The sequence below is a fragment of the Sycon ciliatum genome, chromosome 9, assembly GCF_964019385.1.
Source record: "Sycon ciliatum chromosome 9, ocSycCili1.1, whole genome shotgun sequence".
Taxonomy (NCBI): Eukaryota; Metazoa; Porifera; class Calcarea; order Leucosolenida; family Sycettidae; genus Sycon; species Sycon ciliatum.
Genome location: NC_088651.1, coordinates 6,372,742 through 6,393,878, shown reverse-complemented (window position 1 = coordinate 6,393,878; position 21,137 = coordinate 6,372,742). Strand labels below are relative to the sequence as shown.

At 44.9% G+C, this 21,137-nt stretch overlaps 4 protein-coding genes and 1 long non-coding RNA gene across 5 annotated transcripts; 3 read left to right on the top strand and 2 right to left on the bottom strand.

Moving 5' to 3' along the window:
* Nucleotides 1-664: 664 nt before the first annotated feature.
* Nucleotides 665-1,297, bottom strand: LOC135824215 (pulmonary surfactant-associated protein D-like). Its single transcript, XM_065336946.1, has one exon. It carries the CDS (start codon nucleotides 1,295-1,297, stop codon nucleotides 665-667), a length of 633 nt encoding a protein of 210 aa, XP_065193018.1.
* A 1,521-nt stretch (nucleotides 1,298-2,818) lies between these two features.
* LOC135824740 (uncharacterized) lies at nucleotides 2,819-4,073 on the top strand. Its single transcript, XR_010554935.1, has 2 exons — nucleotides 2,819-3,389; nucleotides 3,783-4,073. It is a non-coding gene; the product is annotated as an uncharacterized LOC135824740 (long non-coding RNA).
* A 2,386-nt stretch (nucleotides 4,074-6,459) lies between these two features.
* On the bottom strand, nucleotides 6,460-7,071 carry LOC135824214 (pulmonary surfactant-associated protein D-like). The gene has a single exon (XM_065336945.1). The coding sequence runs from the start codon at nucleotides 7,069-7,071 to the stop codon at nucleotides 6,460-6,462; it is 612 nt and encodes a 203-aa protein (XP_065193017.1).
* An 8,241-nt stretch (nucleotides 7,072-15,312) lies between these two features.
* Nucleotides 15,313-15,951, top strand: LOC135824213 (tetranectin-like protein). The gene has a single exon (XM_065336944.1). It carries the CDS (start codon nucleotides 15,313-15,315, stop codon nucleotides 15,949-15,951), a length of 639 nt encoding a protein of 212 aa, XP_065193016.1.
* Nucleotides 15,952-19,808: 3,857 nt separating this feature from the next.
* LOC135824211 (tetranectin-like protein) lies at nucleotides 19,809-20,453 on the top strand. The gene has a single exon (XM_065336943.1). The coding sequence runs from the start codon at nucleotides 19,809-19,811 to the stop codon at nucleotides 20,451-20,453; it is 645 nt and encodes a 214-aa protein (XP_065193015.1).
* Nucleotides 20,454-21,137: the final 684 nt, after the last annotated feature.

The following is a 21,137-nucleotide window of genomic DNA, read 5'->3' as shown; positions in this document are numbered from 1 at the left end:
TATTTTGGAAACTGAAAATAAGCACGGTGTTTGTCAGCTGACAACCTCTCTATTTAGTCGCTATTTACACATATCTCACATAATTATAGACGTGACATTAATTTTGACTTGTTCACATTCAGTCACACTTCGACGGAGGTATATATGTGGTCTGATGCACTCATTATATTATTGCTTACGTAACGCAATGGCATTGGTAGAGGCATCATTATTACCTGCTGATCCGACTAAGAGAGAGAGAGAGAGAAAACAAACTGTGATGAATACATAATATATATAATTATGGATAAGGAATAGTGAGAAAAAAGGAATAGTGATCCTGATTCAACAAGAACCAAGGATAGCAAGCGAAGTCAAGCTTCAATACCGAAGAGCTAACTAATCTTTGGGGACAAGGTGAATGAAGACGCACAGACTTTAGGATGGATGAACAATGATAGTGTTATGCGAGAGAGGATACGTTCGTGACAGAAAATACAGGGAGAGGGGCAGACTAGGGAGTGCTTGCATTATCCGCTTGTGCACCACAAAATAATCAGTGAGAAGTTAGGACTGAATAAAGGAGGGCGTACAAGTCAATTGATGCACTGTAGTCGGTGGTCGTACAGATAATCGAAGCCATCATGAAGGAACAGACAAAATGCAGTTCAAAGGCTTCGCTAATTTAATAGCCATGAATTCTGAATTCACAGATAGATGTGCGTTTACCAGAGCATCTAATGTCGTTAAATCTTCCATCCGCATGTATATCCAGACAGTCTTCGTTTCCTGCGTTGTTTGGTTCACGGGGAAAGAAATTGTTGATCGCCGCTGGCTGTCCGTTGTTGTCGACAAACTCACCCTCCTCCTCAACATCATTGTATCCAATATGGGCAGGATGCAATTGAAGCAGGGGACGAACGAAGTTCTCTAGGACAATGAATTCCTTCATGTTGAGTGGCGCTGCCAGTTCTCCGCCGTTGCGCTGGCAGTTCTTGATAGCATCTTCGCGGTTCATAGGAGTAGCTTCGAAACGGTAGATGAGGAGACCATACTCTGAGTTTCCGCAGCACTCTACTGAGGTGGGAGCTGTGTTCGAAGTCGACCGTTTGCCTGCATGCATCATAGCCAGTCTGTTGTCTTCAACATTTGCAATGTCTTCAACATTTGCAATGTCTTCATTGCCATGGGAATATTGCTCGTCAACCTTTACAGCATCATCCTTGCTTTCAAGGCCATCAGCATCCTCACTCGAATCGGGAAACGTTTCGGAGTTACTCGGTGAGGGAAGGCTGGACACCCCTGTCAAGAATATCATACACAATACGAGAGCCAATGAAAAACGAAACATGATTTCTTTCTTGGTTCGAGAACAAACTGTTCCTCCGTATTAATGAGCAGAGAAAGGGAAATGCTGATTTTGATGATCGACTTCTGAAGATTACTCGTGTTAGGTCTCTTCTTTATATTATACTCTCTTCACGCCATGTACACTTGTGGGAATGTCATGCACGCAACAGTGGAGACGTTTAGCTTACAAACTGTGCATACCTGTAATCTTCTTTTCATTTCGCGACAATTGTACATAGTACTTCAGAAGTAGGGCAATACTTAGTAGAGTGCATAGCTTAACGAAGATTGGTGTTCGCAACAATTTGACATTATTTTATTGATTTTATCATTGTCATTATCACTGTGATTTGTACTGGGTTGGTGACCAGATCATAACTTTGTTTAAGATTAAGGGCAATATAATAATAATGATTATTACGAGTTGTGGCTAACAATTGTCTCAGGGCGTTGAATGAATGTCTCAGTACCCACCCCACCCCTAGTTCTGTCGCTGTGGCAAATGCTTTCAGTAGAATTTGTCTAGGAGGAAGGGAAGAATATTGGGAGTGATGACAAACAAATCCTACACACACAAGCTGCTCAATATTGTGAGATCTCGGTAGTGCCACACCAAAGTACATACTTGTCACTTACGGGTGGAGGGGAAGGACTGAGACAGTCAACGAACTGAGAGGATTGTTAGTCATAACTCGTAACATCTCCCCATCCTCACTTTATTACCGGCCTGCAGACTTTCGATCATATAATTATGATCGAAAGTCTGCAGGCCAGTAATTTCTTCGTAACTCCATCATTTCTTGTGCGAATTCAACAATCGAAAGGTCTATTTGGTAGCGGAAACTCCAAGCTATCCAATACAACAATCGCCGAAGAGTTACGATGTCGGACACCAGAGATATCGCGCGCCGTATTCTCACCTCGGCAAATTCAAATATTTGATCGATCACTTCGCCATTTTGGGGGAAAATCCCTTTTCGTGTGCTCTTTGAGCGACTAAGCACACGATAATGACGTAGCCAGCTGACGTTTGAATCGTCTCATATAAATTTGAGCGTTCTACGATGAAGGAGAGTGGAATGGCGTTGATGGGACGAATTTGCTTGCATATCAGGCTTGGAGACGACTTTGCTGTGTTACCGCGCCTGGTTTGTGGCGACTGGATAATGGAGCTTGGTACCCTGGCGTTCCTCACGCCAAGAGCTTTCCAACGAGCTCTAGATTGTGGAAATCAAGTGAAGGAGACCAAAGTTATGACCTGGTGAAGTTGGAAATTGTGCTGAAATTTGTAATCCTGGTTCATGCTGTGCAAGTAATCCGGTAATAAAGGGAAATAGGTTTAAAGGGGAACTCCGGTCCAAAATCACCCCCATTTTTTATTGCGGAATCCATTAGAGTATGTCGTAAGTGGTAGAATGGCGAAAACCGGAAGCTTCTACGACAAGGATAACATACCTAAATTACCAATTGCAATTTTCCATATTTGGCACGAGGGGCCCCCGCCCACCCTGTGACGTAAAACGTTCTCAGTGACCTCCAAATTTTTTTATTCAAATGGTAGACCTGCAGAAATTTTGAAAAAGGTATTCACTGTTTTTCTTCAATCAATAACCCTTGTACTAGTATTCATTCGATCATCATGTTGGAGGAAGAGGAGACCACGGGAGGTGTGGAGGTGGACGCCACTTCAGATTCAACAACACCGAGGCCTTTTAGGTTCGAGCCGAAGCGCGCATCAGCGTCTGCGAAACTGTCTACAAGTAATATTTCTGAGACTACAAAACAGATGAACGTGAAGAAAACGCTTTGGTTGCAAGTGCTCGCGTGAGAAGCACTGCTTGATGCCGTTGCGGACAATGCAGCATGATGTGGAGCGAGGTCGAGTCGACTTGTTGCTGGGAGGTTCCTGCAGCTTTCAGTAAACGCGGCGAGCAGGAAGGGCTGCAGTGCGTCACGCAGCACTCAGAGTTTGCTGTTGTTTGCCTGCAAAAATCAGTGCTCGAGGTGGCATTGCTTTCCTTCGAAGAATTTCGGGCAAGGTGTGGACCGTGGTCAAACAGGTGAGGATTCACTGAATCGGTTTCATTATTTCCTTTCTTTCCATGTTTCATGTACCGGTACAAAGTGGATGGGAAGTGTTGTGCAATGATTTTGTGTACAGTATTCAAATTCACCAACTTCCATCACACAATCATGAAGTTCTATTGCACCCATGCCAATATAATTATACTGGTACAACGATGTCTTTCATTCATACTATTCCTAGCACTGTAAGTGTTTCAACTGTGTGTAAAAGTGATGTAAATTTGAAAAAAGGCCAAAGTGTTTGTATAGTAGCCCATAGAAATATTAATTCGAATCCGAAACTATTTACACTGAAACTATTTACTTTTACACAATCATGAAGACGCTCGTGGTATGTGTATCTACATCTCTCCAACTGTTTTGTGCAGGATTTGGAGACATGTGGCGTATAGACAATACACATGGTTCACCCATGGATACTTTGGACGCAAGCAGCGGCGTGTGATACCGTCTTGCGTGGTATCGAAGATAAAGCAGCTGTACCAGAAGCCAATGCAGATGCGCACTGGGGCTTTGAGGAAGCAGTTGGACATGATGATGATGATGATGATGATGATGATGATGATAATGCTTCTTGGCCTGGTTGACGTTCACATAATCATTGGTACATGTGCATGCAGAATGTAGAAAACAGTTGACAGACACGATTTATAACTATTCTTGACTTGGGCAATATTTGTGTTTTCGGGTGGGCGCATGCTTTGCACCAATGCAGCTGCATGAACAATCTGGTAAAGTTGACAGATACAATGGCACAAGACTGTACTGTGTTCGGGAGCATGGGGTTGTGCCGGTGCTGTGTGCCGTTGCGAATGCCGAGAATGGTTGTATGCACATCGTTCAACAGGTCCTTCAAGAAGTTGCAGGACATTGTCGTGCTGCTTCTTGGCCACTTTGTGCTCTTGGTGTATTCCAGTCTGTACCTGAGCACACCCTCCTTGGTTTTGGTGTGCGCTCTCCCTATATTGGCATTGTGGGACAGACATGCCGACTGTACCCGTGCTCTCATGCCATTGTACGAAAAGTGGACACGTTTTGGTGCCCACTTCAGTATGACAGCATGGAAAATTTCCAGACTACAAATCATGCTGTACCTTGTATTTGTGGCAGTGTAGCTGCAACCGGAAAGTAACGCAATGGAAACTTACAGATAAAGAGAACTGAAATAACACACATGATAACGTTCCATGTACATTACATAAATTCTCGACTTCACTGACTAGGATTTTGAGTAGAGGACTTTGAGTAGGACTGTAGTCGTTTAGAGCTACGTTCTGGATGGCACAAAATCATGCCGCTCACTTACCTCATCGTGCTCACGTTCCTGGAAGTAAATCGAAGATGGTCTGCTTTTGCTGGCAGCAGAGGTAGAGGAGCTACTAACTATTAGTATGACATGCACCGCCAAGTTTCAGGATGGCAGAGACCCTGGCTTCAAGCGTCGTTGCTGCTTCTGCTTATAGCCACCAATGCTTTGTGCAAACTCTTGTTGGAAATCTCTTTCATAGCACATCTCAGTGAAATGCTCAGTGCAGACACGATTATTTTTCGTCCGAGAAAAATTCCTTCCAACATACTCTCCATAGCCAAGCTTTCGTCAGGTTCGCGTCAGCCAGAGGAAAGCCATGCTACGACAGCCCGCAGGCGCCTCTTTCTTCGTGACATTGTTGCATCCAGAGACGCAGCAACGAGTCGTGACAATAAATCGGGCATGGCACAGAACAACAAGCACTTCAACAATGGCCAAGGACTTTTCATTCTTGCTTCAATTATTTGAAAATTTCATCTGAGTGGACCGGGCTGAGAACGTTTTACGTCACAGGGTGGGAGGGGGCCCCCTCGTGCCAAATATGGAAAATTGCAATTGGTAATTTAGGTATGTTATCCTTGTCGTAGAAGCTTCCGGTTTTCGCCATTCTACCACTTACGACATACTCTAAGGGATTCCGCAATAAAAAATGGGGGTGATTTTGGACCGGAGTTCCCCTTTAATTGGCTCACCATCCGAGTAGTTAGAGTACAAAATAATGATTATTATTATGTTGTTTGCGTGTGTGTGATTTGTTAGTCATTATTTACTAGCACCATTTTGTACTTCCTTTTAGACATTAATATTACCGGGTTTTTTTAAGTGATAACTCTATATTATTACATGTGTGTACCTGATTAGTAAGTAATGACGTATACCATGTTGTCCTCCTTCGTAAGTAATAAGACACGATGTTTAATGTGCTTCCATGTAAGTATTTTTGAGAGGAAATTCCCAACAGGCGTCAACGCCTTTTGTACAATGAACACTGTTAACGACTTTATTGATGATCGAAATTTAGCTGGTGAGCTAGACATATTGAAAGCTACAGTCCTTCCCCAGACGCGCAAAAAGACCTCTCCCACTAATCCCGATATAACAGATTCTTGACTGATTTTTGCCGCGAAAGCGAAAAAATGTTCTCAAATTTGAGAACTGTCCTAAATTGGTTCTGAGAGATGGAAGCTGGTTTACATGGCCTACGTCGTTTTACTTTGCACCACCTCATTTTATTTCATACCATGTATTCTTGACGGGACTCTCTTTCGGCAGATATATTTTTAGTGAAGTTTCGTAGAGGAGACGTATATTGAATATGTTGTGAACGAAGCTGAAATTGGCATTTTTATGCACCTAATTTCAAGCCGAATTATCGCCATAGCACGCAGCGTTTTCGTTCAGCATGAAGGCGGCAACGTGTAGAGGCAAGCAATACCTATCATTTACAGGATAAGGTTAATGAAAACGTGAAGTTTATAGGAGGGATGAACAATAATAGCGTTATGCAAGAGAGGCTAAAATGATAATCCGTGACATACATTGTAAAAGGAGGGAGAGGGCAGACTAGAGAGTGTTTGCATTATCCGCTTGTGCGCCACAAATAATCGGTGAGAAGTTAGGTCAAATATGTAGATGAAGGCGGTACACGTCGATTTGTGGGTGCAGTGAATGGTCCTACAGATTATCGAAGCCATCATGAAGGAACTGAAAACATGTAGGTCAAATGCTGTGCTAATTTAATAGCCATGAACTCTGAATTCACAGATCGATGGGCGTTTAGAAGAGCATCTTATGTCGTTAAATTGTCCATTCGGAAATATTTCCAGACAGTCTTCGTTGCGAACGTTGTTTGGTTCGTGGGGATAGAAATTGTTGATCACCGTTGGTTGTCCGTTGTTGTCGACAAACTTACCCTCCTCCTTAAAATCATTGTAGCCAATATAGGCACGACCAAACGGACGAACGAAGTTCTCCAGGACAATGAATTCCTTCATGTTGAGTGGCGCTGCCAGTTCTCCACCATTGCGCTGGCAGTTCTTGAGAGCGTCTTCGCGGTTCATTAAAGTTGCCTCGAAACGGTAGATGAGTAGTCCATACTCTGAGTTTCCGCAGCACTCCACTGAGGTGGGAGGTGTGTTCGACGTCGATCGTGCCTGCATCATAGCTAGTCGGTTGTCTTCAGCATTTGCAATGTCTTCATCATTTGAAATGTCTTCATTGTCATGGGAATATTGCTCGGCAACCTTTACAGCATCATTTTCGCTTTCAAGGCCGTCTTCATACGAATCGAGAAACCTTTGAGCGTTAGTCGGTGAGGGAAGGCTAGATACTTCGGTAATGAATACCATACACAAGGCGAGAGCTAAGGAAAAACGAAACATGATTTATATCCTGACTCGATTTTCGTTCTTTTTATGAAACGGAAAATAGTGAAAACTTCTTTGGTAGGATCGACTCTTGACGATAGCCCGTATGAGTTTGCTGCTTTATATACACACTACGGACACCATGTACTCGTACATATATATGCATGTGATGCCAGGATCAGTGGAGTGTATTGAAGTTACAGACTGGTCATGTCTGTAATCCCGCTTTCATTTCGCTGCAATTCAACACGGTAGGGCAAGACTTAGTAGAGTGCGTAGCTAAACGAAGGTTGGTGTTCGCAACAATTTGACATTATTTTATTGATTTTATCATTGTCATTATCACTGTCATTTGTACTGGGATGGTGACCAGATCATGTCTTTGTTTAAGAGGATGGACAATATTATTACGAGCTATAACTAACAATGGTCTCAGGTCGTTGTATGAATGTCTCAGTCCCCCCCCCCCCCCTCCCCTCCATCAGGTCTGCTTCCCAGGAGGAAAGAGAGAATATTGAGATTTATGACAAGCAAATGACACACACACACACACACACACACACACACGCACACAAACTGATAGACACTGCTAGATAGTGCCACACCAAATCACAGAACTGACTGGGGGGGGGGGAGTACTGAGACAGTCAACTAACTGAGACGAGTTTTAGTCATATCTCATAACATTGTGTCGATCCTCTTAATATAGATTTAATTTGCTCAAGATCTGAGTAGAAATGTTGATTATATTATGTTGTTTGTGTGTGTGATTTGTTATTCAAGTAACTAGTACCATGTTGTACTTCCTTTCAGACATTATAATTACCGGTATCTTCAAAGTAAGGACTAGCTGCTATAATGCCGGTAGAAAATTCGACAGAAAACAGCATCAGAGACGAGACTGAGAGCAGAATGTCACAGCACAGATGCTTGAAAATGCAGAATGTCTATCCTGAGTCCTAAAACTCCTAACCTGAAGGCTTTACCGTGATCTCAGCAATCCTGCGTACTTTTTTAGCATTGCAGTTCAAGCTCTCGCTCGTGCTTGGCAGAGGGTGCTGCGTTTTGGGGCCGAGATGCAGCCCTACATCATCCAGTCCGTAAGCCAAAGCACAAGTGACAGGCGCTGACGCTTGATTTCGTGCTGTACTTACTTCAGTACAGATGTCAAAGTGCAATGTCTGTTTCAGCACTCGCACGATATCCATGTAGCACGCACTGAAGATGGTGGTTCCTCAAATTTTATTTCATTTTGTATAATGTGTAGAATGATATGCAACAGGATGAGCACTTTTTGAGCAGAAATATCAGCAGAACCCCATGTCCTTTGAGCAGAATTTTGAGCAGACTAAACAGCAGCTTCCTTTGCCGAGCATTATCCGCCAGTCCCTACTTCAAAGTGAGCTGTTGTTGTTATTGCTGTATACTTTATTTATGGTCGAAATCGAACTGTCACGAACAGAAAGCCAATATCCTACTAAACTCCATATTACTATTTTTTGGTATTGGCTCAACATCCGTGTTTTTAGTAAGCACACCTGATGAGCCGTTACAAGCAATACACCCAACCGTACGTCGTGTGAAACCACTTGTTATTGTACCAAACTTGTCGATCATCCTTACATCAACATGGAGTTTAGTAGAATGTTGGCTTTCGGTTCGTGACATTTCGTCTTCGCTTTATTTCCCCTCTTCATGTATTTTGCATATCTTTGTATCTCCTAAGTTGGGTGGTCGGTTGTCTTGCGTGTTCGTGTTGTAGTTGGACCGGTTTGTCCAATGGTCGTACTAGTCTCGTCATCATCATCCCGTAACGTTCGACATTCTTTGTTGCCGAGGGACATTGCTCGTGCACCTCTTCGTCGCGCATCCCTTCCACTCATTGACACATTCCGCACCTGAGCCTTCCAAGTTGGAAGGTTGTTGGTTTGCGCTTCGTAGACGTGTTGGAGGTAGGTGTCCAGTCGTCGAATGTCTCAATATCCTTGCCAATTTTGTGCCTTGTTGTCGCACTATCTCACTATCTGACTGTATTTTATCTCGTTACCTTGGTGGACTGTTAGTCATAACTAGTAATTTACAGGCCCTTTTCTCTTTCAATATTACTATCGGCTCGACATCTGAGTTTATAATAATGAAAATAGCCTGTAACATACAAAGAGCACAGTCATCCAGTAGCCACTTCCAGTGTTTAAAATAAGAACACCGTATTATCTCTAATATAAGCACGGTCCTTTATTTTTCAATGTACCTCTGCCCCGTGCTATTAATGGAGACGTTCCTTTATTGGAGACTGTTCCATTATTATTTCAACTTCATTTCAGAGGCATGTTGCCATGCCAAATTCATGTATGACACACACACATTTAAGGGGTTTTTCGCCGGTACAGACAATGAATTTACACAGTGTGCTTATAATGGAGACTGAGAACTTTATTTTTTGAATGCCGGCCCAAGGTGTTCTATTATTGGAGACGTGCTATTATTGGAGACAGTGCTTATATTAGAGATAATACGGTATTCTGCGATAATTTAGATCTCACATGTGAGCAACCTTCGCGTCGGAAACAACCAGCTCAGCAGACTGCCTCAAACTACTTCGAAGTAATGAATATTGATATCTGGTCGGGCAACAATAGAATCCTGAAAACCTTGGCCACAACACTACGAGATAATGGTAGCGACTTCGCTGATGATTTCATAGGAAAGGTGCTCGCCACACCGGAGCTCTCGCTTTTCCGCCGACTGACGTACGACTGCCATCCAGAGCAAACAAGAGGTTGCGACTACTAGTAGTTGATTTGGAGGTGACAACGTTGCGAATGACCAAGGGCCCTCAAAATCTGTTCTCAAAGTCCAGGAGCGAAACTGACTCACGCGCGCACTGCTTTCTGGTGCTCACGAGGTGTTTTTCGCGCTGGAAAAGGAGCTTCTCTGTATGTTTGTATCACGGGTGATCCTTTGGCCTGGAGGGCGCTATAAGTGGTGCTCTTCAGAAAAAATCTTTCTCAAGCCTACTGAAGCACAACTGATCAGGGGTAAGTTCCCCGAAACACTGTGAGCATGGTGTTGTGCCGTATACATGTAGGGCAGGTTGGTCGAGTGGCAGGTTCCGTGGACTTGTTGTGTACTCTTATCTAGATGGCAGTCATGAGTCAGTCAAGTGTCAAGTCAGCTCCGGTGTGGGGAGAACCTCTCCCATGAAGTCACCGCCGAAGTCACTACCACTATCTCCTAATGTTACGGGGTGAGGATATAAATACGCAAATACATGTAGCATAATTATTTTTTAGCGTGAGTGAGATGAAAAATAGATAACGCGTGGCTGTATAATGATGAGGGACTGAGTAGTGAGCTTGCAAGATTCCCCGAAAACAGGGTAAGTAACTATGTTCCTAAACATCAGCTAATATTTTGGAAACTGAAAATAAGCACGGTGTTGGTCAGCTGACAACTTCTCTATTTAGTAGCTATTTACTGAGCTCACTGCGCGGATTCATGGGCAAATGACTGTTTCCCGCCAGTCCACTGAAGCCCAGATATATTCGCTCCTTGGAAACCGTTTTGCGTTGCTACAAATGCTGCGCTGGTGGTTGCGCTTTCCTGCCTGTCTGACTCACGGCTACATGCAGAGCACACAAGAAGGACGTCAAGGTCACTATAATACATGACAATATGTTCTGCCAAGCAGAACACACACACACACACACACACATACATACATACATACACACACATATACACACACATACACACACACACACACACACGCACACCTGTCCTGTCCTGTAGAGTCACTGCCGCAAAAGGGTCACGAAATCCCATCACTGGGAAACTTGTTGTGTTGTTGTTGTTGGGCTTTATTTAGAGTGGAGTTCCAAAACAGGCCTAAACCTAATGACAATGGTCCCACTGATAATAAGAGAAAAGAAAAAATATAAAAATAAGCGGACAAACAGAATCGAGAAGAAGATAGTTAGATAACTAATATGAGAACGGCAGCAGGGGAAAAAGTCACAAGCACGGCAACCGGGAAGAAAGGAGTGAGTGAGTGAGAGAGAGAGAGAGAGAGAGAGAGAGAGAGAGAGAGAGAGAGAGAGAAAGAGAGGTAGTGAAGCAGATGAGTTCATCCTAGTTGACGGTACTTCCTAACAGAAAGGCCAGGCTTAGCGATTTGAAAGTGGAGCGCTTTCTTTCGAGGCGTGCTGTGTCTGGTAGCTGGTTCAACAGGATAGCTCCAGCATGGCTAATGCGCTTAGCTGAGGATGCAGTGGGGGACACAGGAATGATGAGTAACTTGCTGCTCCCTCTTCGTGTTCGGAGAGAGGGACTACGGGTGAAAAAGCTTGCAAACAGAGTACTTGAAAATTTGTTCAGGCAGCGCCAAATGAATACAAAGATGTGCATGTGGGTGTATATGCTGAGGGTATGGGCCGTGTTTCATGCGTTCAAGTAAGGGACTTGAGAAAGATAGAGAGAGAAGGAGAGAGAGAGAGAGAGAGAGAGAGAGAGAGAGAGAGAGAGAGAGAGAGAGAGAGAGAGAGAGAGAGAGAGAGAGAGAGAGGGGGGGGGGCACGACGCCCGGTGACGCTCCAGGTGCACAGGTAGTCGCATCCGCTTGCCGCATATGCACGCGTGCTGGAAGGTTGAGTGCTCCTCTGCCGTTGGTCTATGGGCCACCCTTGAGCAGTGATGCCTGCTCCGTCCCCTGACACCGCGAAAGCAGCGACCACACCTGTCACAATGCGCGGCACAACATCCCTCCGCCAGTGACGACGTTCCAGTAGCTCCAGGTGGCACTGTGGCATCCCCGTCGGGGAACACACATGCCGGACCAAGCCACACACACACACACGCACACACACACACACACACACACACACACACATACACGCACTACTACTACTACTATTGACAGCTGCCAGAAATGGCCACACCGCTCCCCAAAGGGAGGTACTGTCAGAGAGGTTAGGGGAGAGGTAGGCAGTGCTTCAAATGGCGCTCCAGGTCCTGTCGCCTCCGAAACTGGCGTTGACTACAGACACGTCAATGATGTTCAAAGTGCTGGCGATCAGTCACTGTAGGGCGCTTCGGGCGGGGTCCACAGCGATGGCGCTTGTGGCCAGCAGTAGACTTGAAAGTACGCTGGCAGGCAGTACACACCGGGACCTCGGCAACAGGAGGAGCATCAAAAGACGGTCGGTCGTCACAGTTGTCACTCCCTAGGCACTTATGCACTGCAAGCCCACCCTGCTCCGGAGCCATCTACTGCAGGCAGGACACTGCACCGACCCAGGCTGCTGTGATACGGGGAGCTGTCGGACTGCTATGCACTTGTGCCGGGCCATGCCATGCCGGGCCATGTCGGCGCGCCGACGAAACAGGCGGCTGCAAACGTGGCACACAATCGTCTTCGGGGCAGGCTCCTTAACCCCCGCTGCTGCCGACACACACACACACACACACACACACATACATACTACTACTACTATCAATCAGCTACCCCTTGGGGTCACGCCGCCCTCGACTCAGAGAACTGAGCGCAAGGTGAAGGTGAGGGGCAGTGGCGCAAACAAAACAGGAAGTACAGCAAAATGAATTGAAAAAAAGGAAATCGAAACAAGCTGCCACATTGATGGAAAGGGACTCACAAACAGAGGAAGGAAATATCACAAACCAGATGAACAGTCTGCTGTAGGTCCACTATGACATGCAACGACTAAAAAAAGGAACAAAATTAATGTGAACATGATGTTCTGTTCAACAATAACGTCTGTACGCGTACTGCTTCGGCCTTCATGCACCAGGAAAGCACAATCTTGAGCTGGAGGGTGGGCACCGAACGTCCCACAAGGGCTCCACAAGACGTACTTTCACGAAACGACGAGGAGTAGGCGCAGCAAGCGAACATTACTACACAATCGCCGCACGACTGGCCACTCAGGTCCAAACAATACGACAAATTCACAATTTCAGCTATCACCGCGCAGGAATAAATTGTGGCGAGTGTGACCTGCATACATACACACACAAACAAACATACACACAGAAGTGTTTTCATGATACGCTCAAGCTTCTTGAGCTGTTATCTAGAAGGCAAGTGGTGACTCGGCGATGCTGCACCTGTTTATCTAATGCGTTGCCTCTCGGAGAAGTTCCAGATAATAGCAATATACCTCAACAAGAGAAGTGAGCCCATCTCCAAGTGCAAACATGACAAAATATTCTCGCTCGTAAACTACACTGGGGTGGCATAATGGGATACACCGTGTTTTACACACACACACACACACACATACACACACACACACACACACACACACACACACACATACACACACACACAAACACACACATACACACACACACACACACACACATACATACATACACCATAATCATGTGCCATGTATACGCCCCTCGCAGGAGAAGCACTCAAATCTGCAAATGCACTGGATGTGAACTCAGAATTACAAGGGTATGTCGTATATGAAGATAAACTATTGCATGGAGAACACGATAAATACGCTGGCGTGCTATGACAGTCGGAGGACATGTCCGAATAGCTTCCATTGCAAAATCTTGATGGTGTGACTGATCGGCTGGCTTTCGCATCGAGCATAAGCTCGATGCGAAAGCCAGCCGATCACTCCCCCGATCACTATAAAGTGCGTTGTCTGAGGCAACATGATGATGCCTATAACGTTAAGTATAAGCGACCTTAGTTGACGCCGATTGAAAGAGTCCAGTCGCTCCTGAACTGTCTTGGTAATCGCCCACGCAAGGTTTTCGCTGACTTGCTGGCTTCATTTCCGAAGGTTCCAGAGGCCCCGAAAGGCACCTGTCACCAGTTGCTTCCTCCTCAGCACATCCTCGTCGTCACCAAACAGACTTCCATGTCTTCGTGTTGACCTCCATTCTTCTTTGTACTCCATTTTGTCATGATTAATAAAAGAAGGAGCAGTTTGTCATCGCGTCAGGAAAGAAATCATGATTCGCTGTTCCTTGACTCTCGCCTTGTGCATGGTGTTCCTGTCTGCGGTATCCAGCCTTCCGTCGTCGAGTGACTCACATCAGTTTCAAGTTTCGTGTGAAAAAATGACAGTGACAAACAGTTCTGACAAGTATTGAAGCACTCCAACCTGACGGCAACCAGCTACGTGTCCATGTAGATAGCAGCATAGACAGTAAGACAATTGTCTAAGGTCATCATGCTGCGTATAGTGTTCTATGTCCAGTGGACAGAGCCAGTATTACAATGATCATACAGCAATGAAGCAAACAATTCCTTATCCGCTGTTACTCCGAGTTTCGTGTGAAAAGCTATCTGATGAGTGTTTCACACGAAACTCCGAGTAACAGCGGGAAAGATTTTGTTCGCATCATTGCTGTGTGATCTTTGTAGATAGCAGCATATACAGCAGCATGGTCTATAACAAATTCTGTAGACCTTCACCCGAAAATGAAAAGTCGAATAACGTGTGTCAGCATTATGTACGGTCGTGTTAGGCGCTGGTAGATTTCTCTTCGCTGACATTTGAAACTAATCCCACGATCAGATTGTTATCTGAAGAACGAAGCGGAAGATCTTCGAAAATCTTGGATAGTGTTTGATGTTGACATCAAACTCTTAACGTCCAAGATTCTCTCAGATCTGTTTGCATAGTAGTTCCGTGATGTTATCTTCCTCGTTTTAGTTGCAAGTACGGTTTTCTTTTCTCACTCACAAGTCAGTGCTATATACACACCTGCACACATACTCACACAGACACACACCTCCACACACACACACACACACACACACTCTCTCTCTCTCTCTCTCTCTCACTCACACACACACACTCATCACAGAATAGACAACTGCTGGGACAGCCACAGCAACCAGATTGAAAAGCAAGAAAACAAAAGATGAGGAACTGCGGCGTACTAGTACGCCCAAAACTGTCGGGCCTCAGTCCCAGACCTGTTCGTTCGAAAAGAACAACATTTCTTGTTTATTTCGTAAAACTCAGCCAACAAGAAATGAAAACATCTGAACGGTCGTGTCCCAGTGAACTCTATTAGCAATACACATGCACACAAGCGTGCACAGTGTGCGCAGAGTATTTAAAGCAGCAACCTGAAACCGGCAGACTACAGAATTTGATCATCGAAATTAGGGCTTCATTTTTCTCTGCTCCATCATAAAAAGGAACTGTTTGTCATCGCGTCAGGAAAGAAATCATGATTCGCTGTTCCTTGACTCTCGCCTTGTGCGTGGTGTTCCTGTCTGCGGTATCCAGCCTGCCCTCATCTCATCCGTTTCTAGATTCGTATGAAGATGGCCTTGACAGTAACACTGACCGTGTAAAGGAAAATGAGGATCAAGCTGCCCAGAGCATTGAAGACAGTGCAAGTGTTGCAGGAAACCAGCTGGCTATGAAGAATTCAGGCAAACGATCGCCATCGGAGACAGCGCCCATCTCCGTTGAGTGCTGCCAAGACTCCGAGCATCGACTTCTCATTTACCGGTTCGAAGCAACTGCTATGAACCATCACGACGCTCTCAAGAACTGTCAGCGCAATGGCGGAGAACTGGCAACGCCACTCAACATGAAGGAATTCATTGTCCTGGAGGCCTTCGTACGTCCCCTTCTGGGGAACACTTTTGGCTATGTTGGATACAATGATTTTGAGCAGGAAGGCACGTTTGTCGACAACACCGGACATCCCGCGGTAATCAACAACTATTTCCCCAACGAGCCAAACAACCAAGGCAACGAGGATTGTGTAGAGATGCAAGGATCCAGTGGAAAATTTAACGATCAAACATGCACCTCTGGACGCCAATCTATCTGTGAGTTCAGAATCCCTGCATATTAGAACTAGCCCACCCCTTAAACCGCATTGCTGACGACTCATTCATGATTGCTTAGGTGATATTTGCCGTCACTGCCTGCAGCCCACTAATCGGCCTGTAAACCCTCCATACACATGTGCATACATGTAGCTGACTGGGCGTGTCACTGATTATTCTGGTTCACAAGCGTAACATACATGTACAACCTTACTCTAGTCTTCCCCTCCATGGGTTTGCTGCAACCGGTCATGTATGATTCTGTTAGTGTCTATTCACCCTCCTGTCTCCATGCTTTCACGAATATCTCCCTGACGATTAGATAACTCTTCATGCCCGATTCACCCTACCAATATTGTATCTTGCGCAAACCGAGGATCATGTTCTACATCCGTGTACCTAGGACCTGCATCGTTATTTTCTTCTTTCTTAGTCGGATCAGCAGCTGATAACTGTGTTTCTACCATGTTCATTGCGTTCAGTCGAATCCTAATGATATCATTAGACCACATGCTTAGCTCTGGGGAAATGTACTTGAGTGTACCGGCATATGCATGCCATCAACGTTAGTGCGAGGTCCATGTCGTGTACAGTACGTGTGTGTCTTTAGTTCATGCCGAGACGTGTGGGATGGGAAGTAGTTAACATGGTGTGTGTAGCATAGAGTTATGCAGAATTTTATCACGCGCTTCATTAGTTAGTTAGGTAAGATCTGACGGGTAGATAATATCTCAGTTGTGATCAGACTCTTTTGTCCAAGATTCTCGATGTTCTCGCTCCAAATATACTGGCACACGCAGAGACATAGACAACAATAGCGACAGCACAGAAAGTGAAAGATAGTTGGCCGCAGCCAGATGTGAACCGGATAACGAATGAGGTATGAAAGGCTTGGAAGCAAGCACTGAGAACAGAGTGTCTCAGATAGATTTAGGTGTGCCAGCGGATAGCAGAAAGAGGCCATGATGCCAAAACACTTGGGACCGTCAGATTAATATTCCTGGACCAAGCCAGCCAGGAAAAAACCCTCGCGCCGGCGGACGCAGTAGTGAGGGAGAAAGAAGAGGGTCTTTTTAATAATGAAAATAGCCTGTAACATACAAAGAGCACAATCATCCAGCAGCCACTTCCAGTAATTAAAATAAGAATAATCTGCGGCAATTTAGTTCTCACATGTGAGCAACCTTGGCGTCGCCAACAACCAGCTCAGCAGACTGCCACAAACTAATGAATATTGATATCTGTTCGGGCAACAATAGAATCCTGAAAACTTAATTATTTTTAGCGTGAGTGAGATGAAAAATAGATAACGCGTGCCTGTATAATGGTGAGGGACTGGGTAGTGAGCTTGCAAGATTCCCCGAAAACAGGGTAAGTAACTATGTTCCTAAACATCAGCTAATATTTTGGAAACTGAAAATAAGCACGGTGTTTGTCAGCTGAAAACTTCTCTATTTAGTAGCTATTTACTGAGCTCACTGCGCTGATTCATTGGCAAATGACTGTTTCCCATCGTGTCAACGAATGAGCGAACAACCCTGGCCAGTCCACTGAAGCCCAGATATATTCGCTCCTTGGAAACCGTTTTGCGTTGCTACAAATGCTGCGCTGGTGGTTGCGCTTTCTTGCCTGCCTGACTCACGGCTACATGCAGAGCACACAAGAGGGCCATCAAGTGTGTACGATGATTCTCACTTTTCTGTTTTGTGCCGTGCACGTTATGCTAAGCAGTTGAAGGTTCTGGAAGCTGTATGTATTCGTGTGCATAATCCTGTTCTTTGTTAACAAAATAAGCATGTAGTAGCGTTAAAGTTGTTCTCGTAGCTGGTTATCAGATGTAAATTTCGTGTTATGTTGCACTGTATCACCTCATGCTTTGTGTTTGCACTGAGTTATATAGTTTTAGCACTAGGTTTGACACCTATTATGTGATGCTGTAGCACTTCCCTTTTTTTGTTCACACTCTTAATTATGTAGAAAAGAAAAGGGCATATGGATACGAGCTAAGAGTAACTCTTTATCACTGTAACTGGATACTATAATTATACAGTCAGAAAGTGCAACAACTAGGCACAAAACTGACAGAGTACTGAGACATTCGACGTCCTGACACGTAGCTTCAACACATCTCCGTAGAGCTAACCGACAGCCTTCCAACTTGGAAGGTTCAAGGTTATGAAACGAGTAAAGAGGGGAAGGCAAGCGCAACGAAAACGAGCAAAAGCTACAGTCCCAACGGAATAAAGAATGTCGATTGTTACTGGACGATGACGAGACCAGTACGATATTTGACAAAGCGGTCTAACTACAATCCGAAGCAGCAAAGCAGCACACCACCCAACTTGGGTGAGTCATAAATATCAAAGATAAGTAAAGAAAGGGGAATCTTTGCGAAAACGAATTGTACAAGCCGAAGGCCAAACTCCTACAGTACTCCTCATGCATGACATTGTGATGGACTAGTTGACTACAAAACAAGTTGTTTCACACCACGTACGTTTCGCCGTATGGTTCGTGACGGCTCATGAGGTGTGCAATTTGAAACTCGGATGTTGAGCCATAAATAAATGTAGAAAAGAAAAGGACATATGGATACGAGTTTAGAGTAGCTCTCCATCACTGTAACTGGATACTTTATACAGTCAGAAAGTGCAATAACTAGGCACAAAACTGACAGAGGACTGAGACATTCGACGTCCTGACACATAGCTTCAACACATCTCCGTAGCACTAACCCTATGAAAATGACAGTGACAAACAGTTCTGACAAGGTTTGAAGCACTCCAACCTGACGGCAACCAGCTACGTGTCCATGTAGATAACAGCATAGACAGTAAGACAATTGTCTAAGGTCATCATGCTGCGTATAGTGCTCTACATGTCCAGTGGACAGAGCCTGTATTACAATGATCACAAAGCAATGAAGCAAACAATTCCTTATCCGCTGTTACTCCGAGTTTCGTTTGAAATGCTATCTGATGAGTGTTTCACACGAAACTCCGAGTAACAGCGGGAAAGAATTTGTTCGCTTCATTGCTGTGTGATCTTTGTAGATAGCAGCATATACAGCAGCATGGTCTATAACAAATTCTGTAGACCTTCACCCGAAAATGAAAAGTCGAATAACGTGTGTCAGCATTATGTACGGTCGTGTTAGGCGCTGGTAGATTTCTTTTCGCTGACATTTGAAACTAATCCCACGATCAGATTGTTATCTGAAGAAGGAAGCGGAAGATCTTCGAAAATCTTGGATAGTGTTTGATGTTGACATCAAACTCTTAACGACCAAGATTCTCTCAGATCTGTTTGCATAGTAGTTCCGTGATGTTATCTTCCTCGTTTTAGTTGCAAATACGGTTTTCTTTTCTCACTCACAAGTCAGTACTATATACACACCTGCACACATACTCACACAGACACACACACACACAAACACACACACACACTCTCTCTCTCTCTCTCTCGGTCTCACACACACACACACACACTCATACACACACACTCGTCACAGAATAGACAACTGCTGGGACAGCCACAGCAACCAGCTTGCAAAGCAAGGAAACAAAAGATGAGGAACTGCGGCGTACTAGTACGCCCAAAACTGTCGGACCTCGGTCCCAGACCTGTTCGTTCGAAAAGAACAACATTTCTTGTTTATTTCGCAAAACTCAGCCAACAAGAAATGAAAACATCTGAACGGTCGTGTACCACTGAACTCTACTAGCAATACACATGCACACAAGCGTGCACAGTGTGCGCAGAGTATTTATAGCAGCAACCTACAACCGGCAGACTACAGAATTTGATCATCGAAAGTAGGGCTTCATTTTTCTCTGCTCCATCATAAAAAGGAACTGTTTGTCATCGCGTCAGGAAAGAAATCATGATTCGCTGTTCCTTGACTCTCGCCTTGTGCGTGGTGTTCCTGTCTGAGGTATCCAGCCTGCCCTCATCTCATCCGTTTCTAGATTCGTTTGAAGATGGCCTTGACAGTAACACTGACCGTGTAAAGGAGAATGAGGATCAACCTGCCCAGAGCATTGAAGACAGTGCAAGTGTTGCAGGAAACCAGCTGGCTATGAAGAATTCAGGCAAACGATCGCCTTCGGAGACAGCGCCCATCTCCGTTGAGTGCTGCCAAGACTCCGAGCATCGACTTCTCATTTACCGGTTCGAAGCAACTGCTATGAACCATCACGACGCTCTCAAGAACTGTCAGCGCAATGGCGGAGAACTGGCAACGCCACTCAACATGAAGGAATTCATTGTCCTGGAGGCCTTCGTTCGTCCCCTTCTGGGGAACACTTTTGGCTTTGTTGGATACAATGATTTTGAGCAGGAAGGCACGTTTGTCGACAACACCGGACATCCCGCGGTGATCAACAACTATTTACCCCACGAGCCAAACAACCAAGGCGACGAAGATTGTGTAGAGATGCAAGGATCCAGTGGAAAATTTAACGATGAAAGATGCTCCTCTGTACGCCAATCTATCTGTGAGTTCAGAATCCCTGAACATTTGAACTAGCCCAACCCTTAAACCGCATTGCTGACGACTCCTTCATGATTGCCTAGGTGATATTTGCCGTCACTGCCTGCAGCCCACTAATCGGCCTGTAAACCCTCCATACACATGTCCATACATGTAGCTGACTCGGCGTGTCACTGATTATTCTGGTTCACAAGCGTAACAATACATGTTCAACCTTACTCTAGTCTTCCCCTCCATGGGTTTGCTGCAACCGGTCATGTATAATTCTGTTAGTGTCTATTCACCCTCCTGTCTCCATGCTTTCACGAATATCTCCCTGACGATTAGATATCTCTTCATGCCCGATTCACCCTACTAATATTGTATCTTGCGCAAACCGAGGATCATGTTCTACATCCGTGTACCTAGGCCCTGCATCGTTATTTTTCTTCTTTCTTAGTCGGATCAGCAGCTGATAACTGTGTTTCTACCATGTTCATTGCGTTCAGTCGAATCCTAATGATATCATTAGACCACATGCTTAGCTCTGGGGAAATGTACTTGAGTGTACCGGTATATGCATGACATCAACATTAGTGCGAGGTCAATGTCGTGTACAGTACGTGTGTTTCTTTAGTTCATGCCGAGACGTGTAGGATGGGAAGTAGTTAACATGGTGTGTGTAGCATAGAGTTATGCAGAATTTTATCACGCGCTTCATTAGTTAGTTAGGTAAGATCT

What these genes read in the sequence shown, in the direction of transcription:
- LOC135824215 (XM_065336946.1), bottom strand. Translation starts at nt 1,297, where the DNA reads ATGATATTCTTGACAGGGGTGTCCAGCCTTCCCTCACCGAGTAACTCC.
- LOC135824214 (XM_065336945.1), bottom strand. Translation starts at nt 7,071, where the DNA reads ATGGTATTCATTACCGAAGTATCTAGCCTTCCCTCACCGACTAACGCT.
- LOC135824213 (XM_065336944.1), top strand. Translation starts at nt 15,313, where the DNA reads ATGATTCGCTGTTCCTTGACTCTCGCCTTGTGCGTGGTGTTCCTGTCT.
- LOC135824211 (XM_065336943.1), top strand. Translation starts at nt 19,809, where the DNA reads ATGATTCGCTGTTCCTTGACTCTCGCCTTGTGCGTGGTGTTCCTGTCT.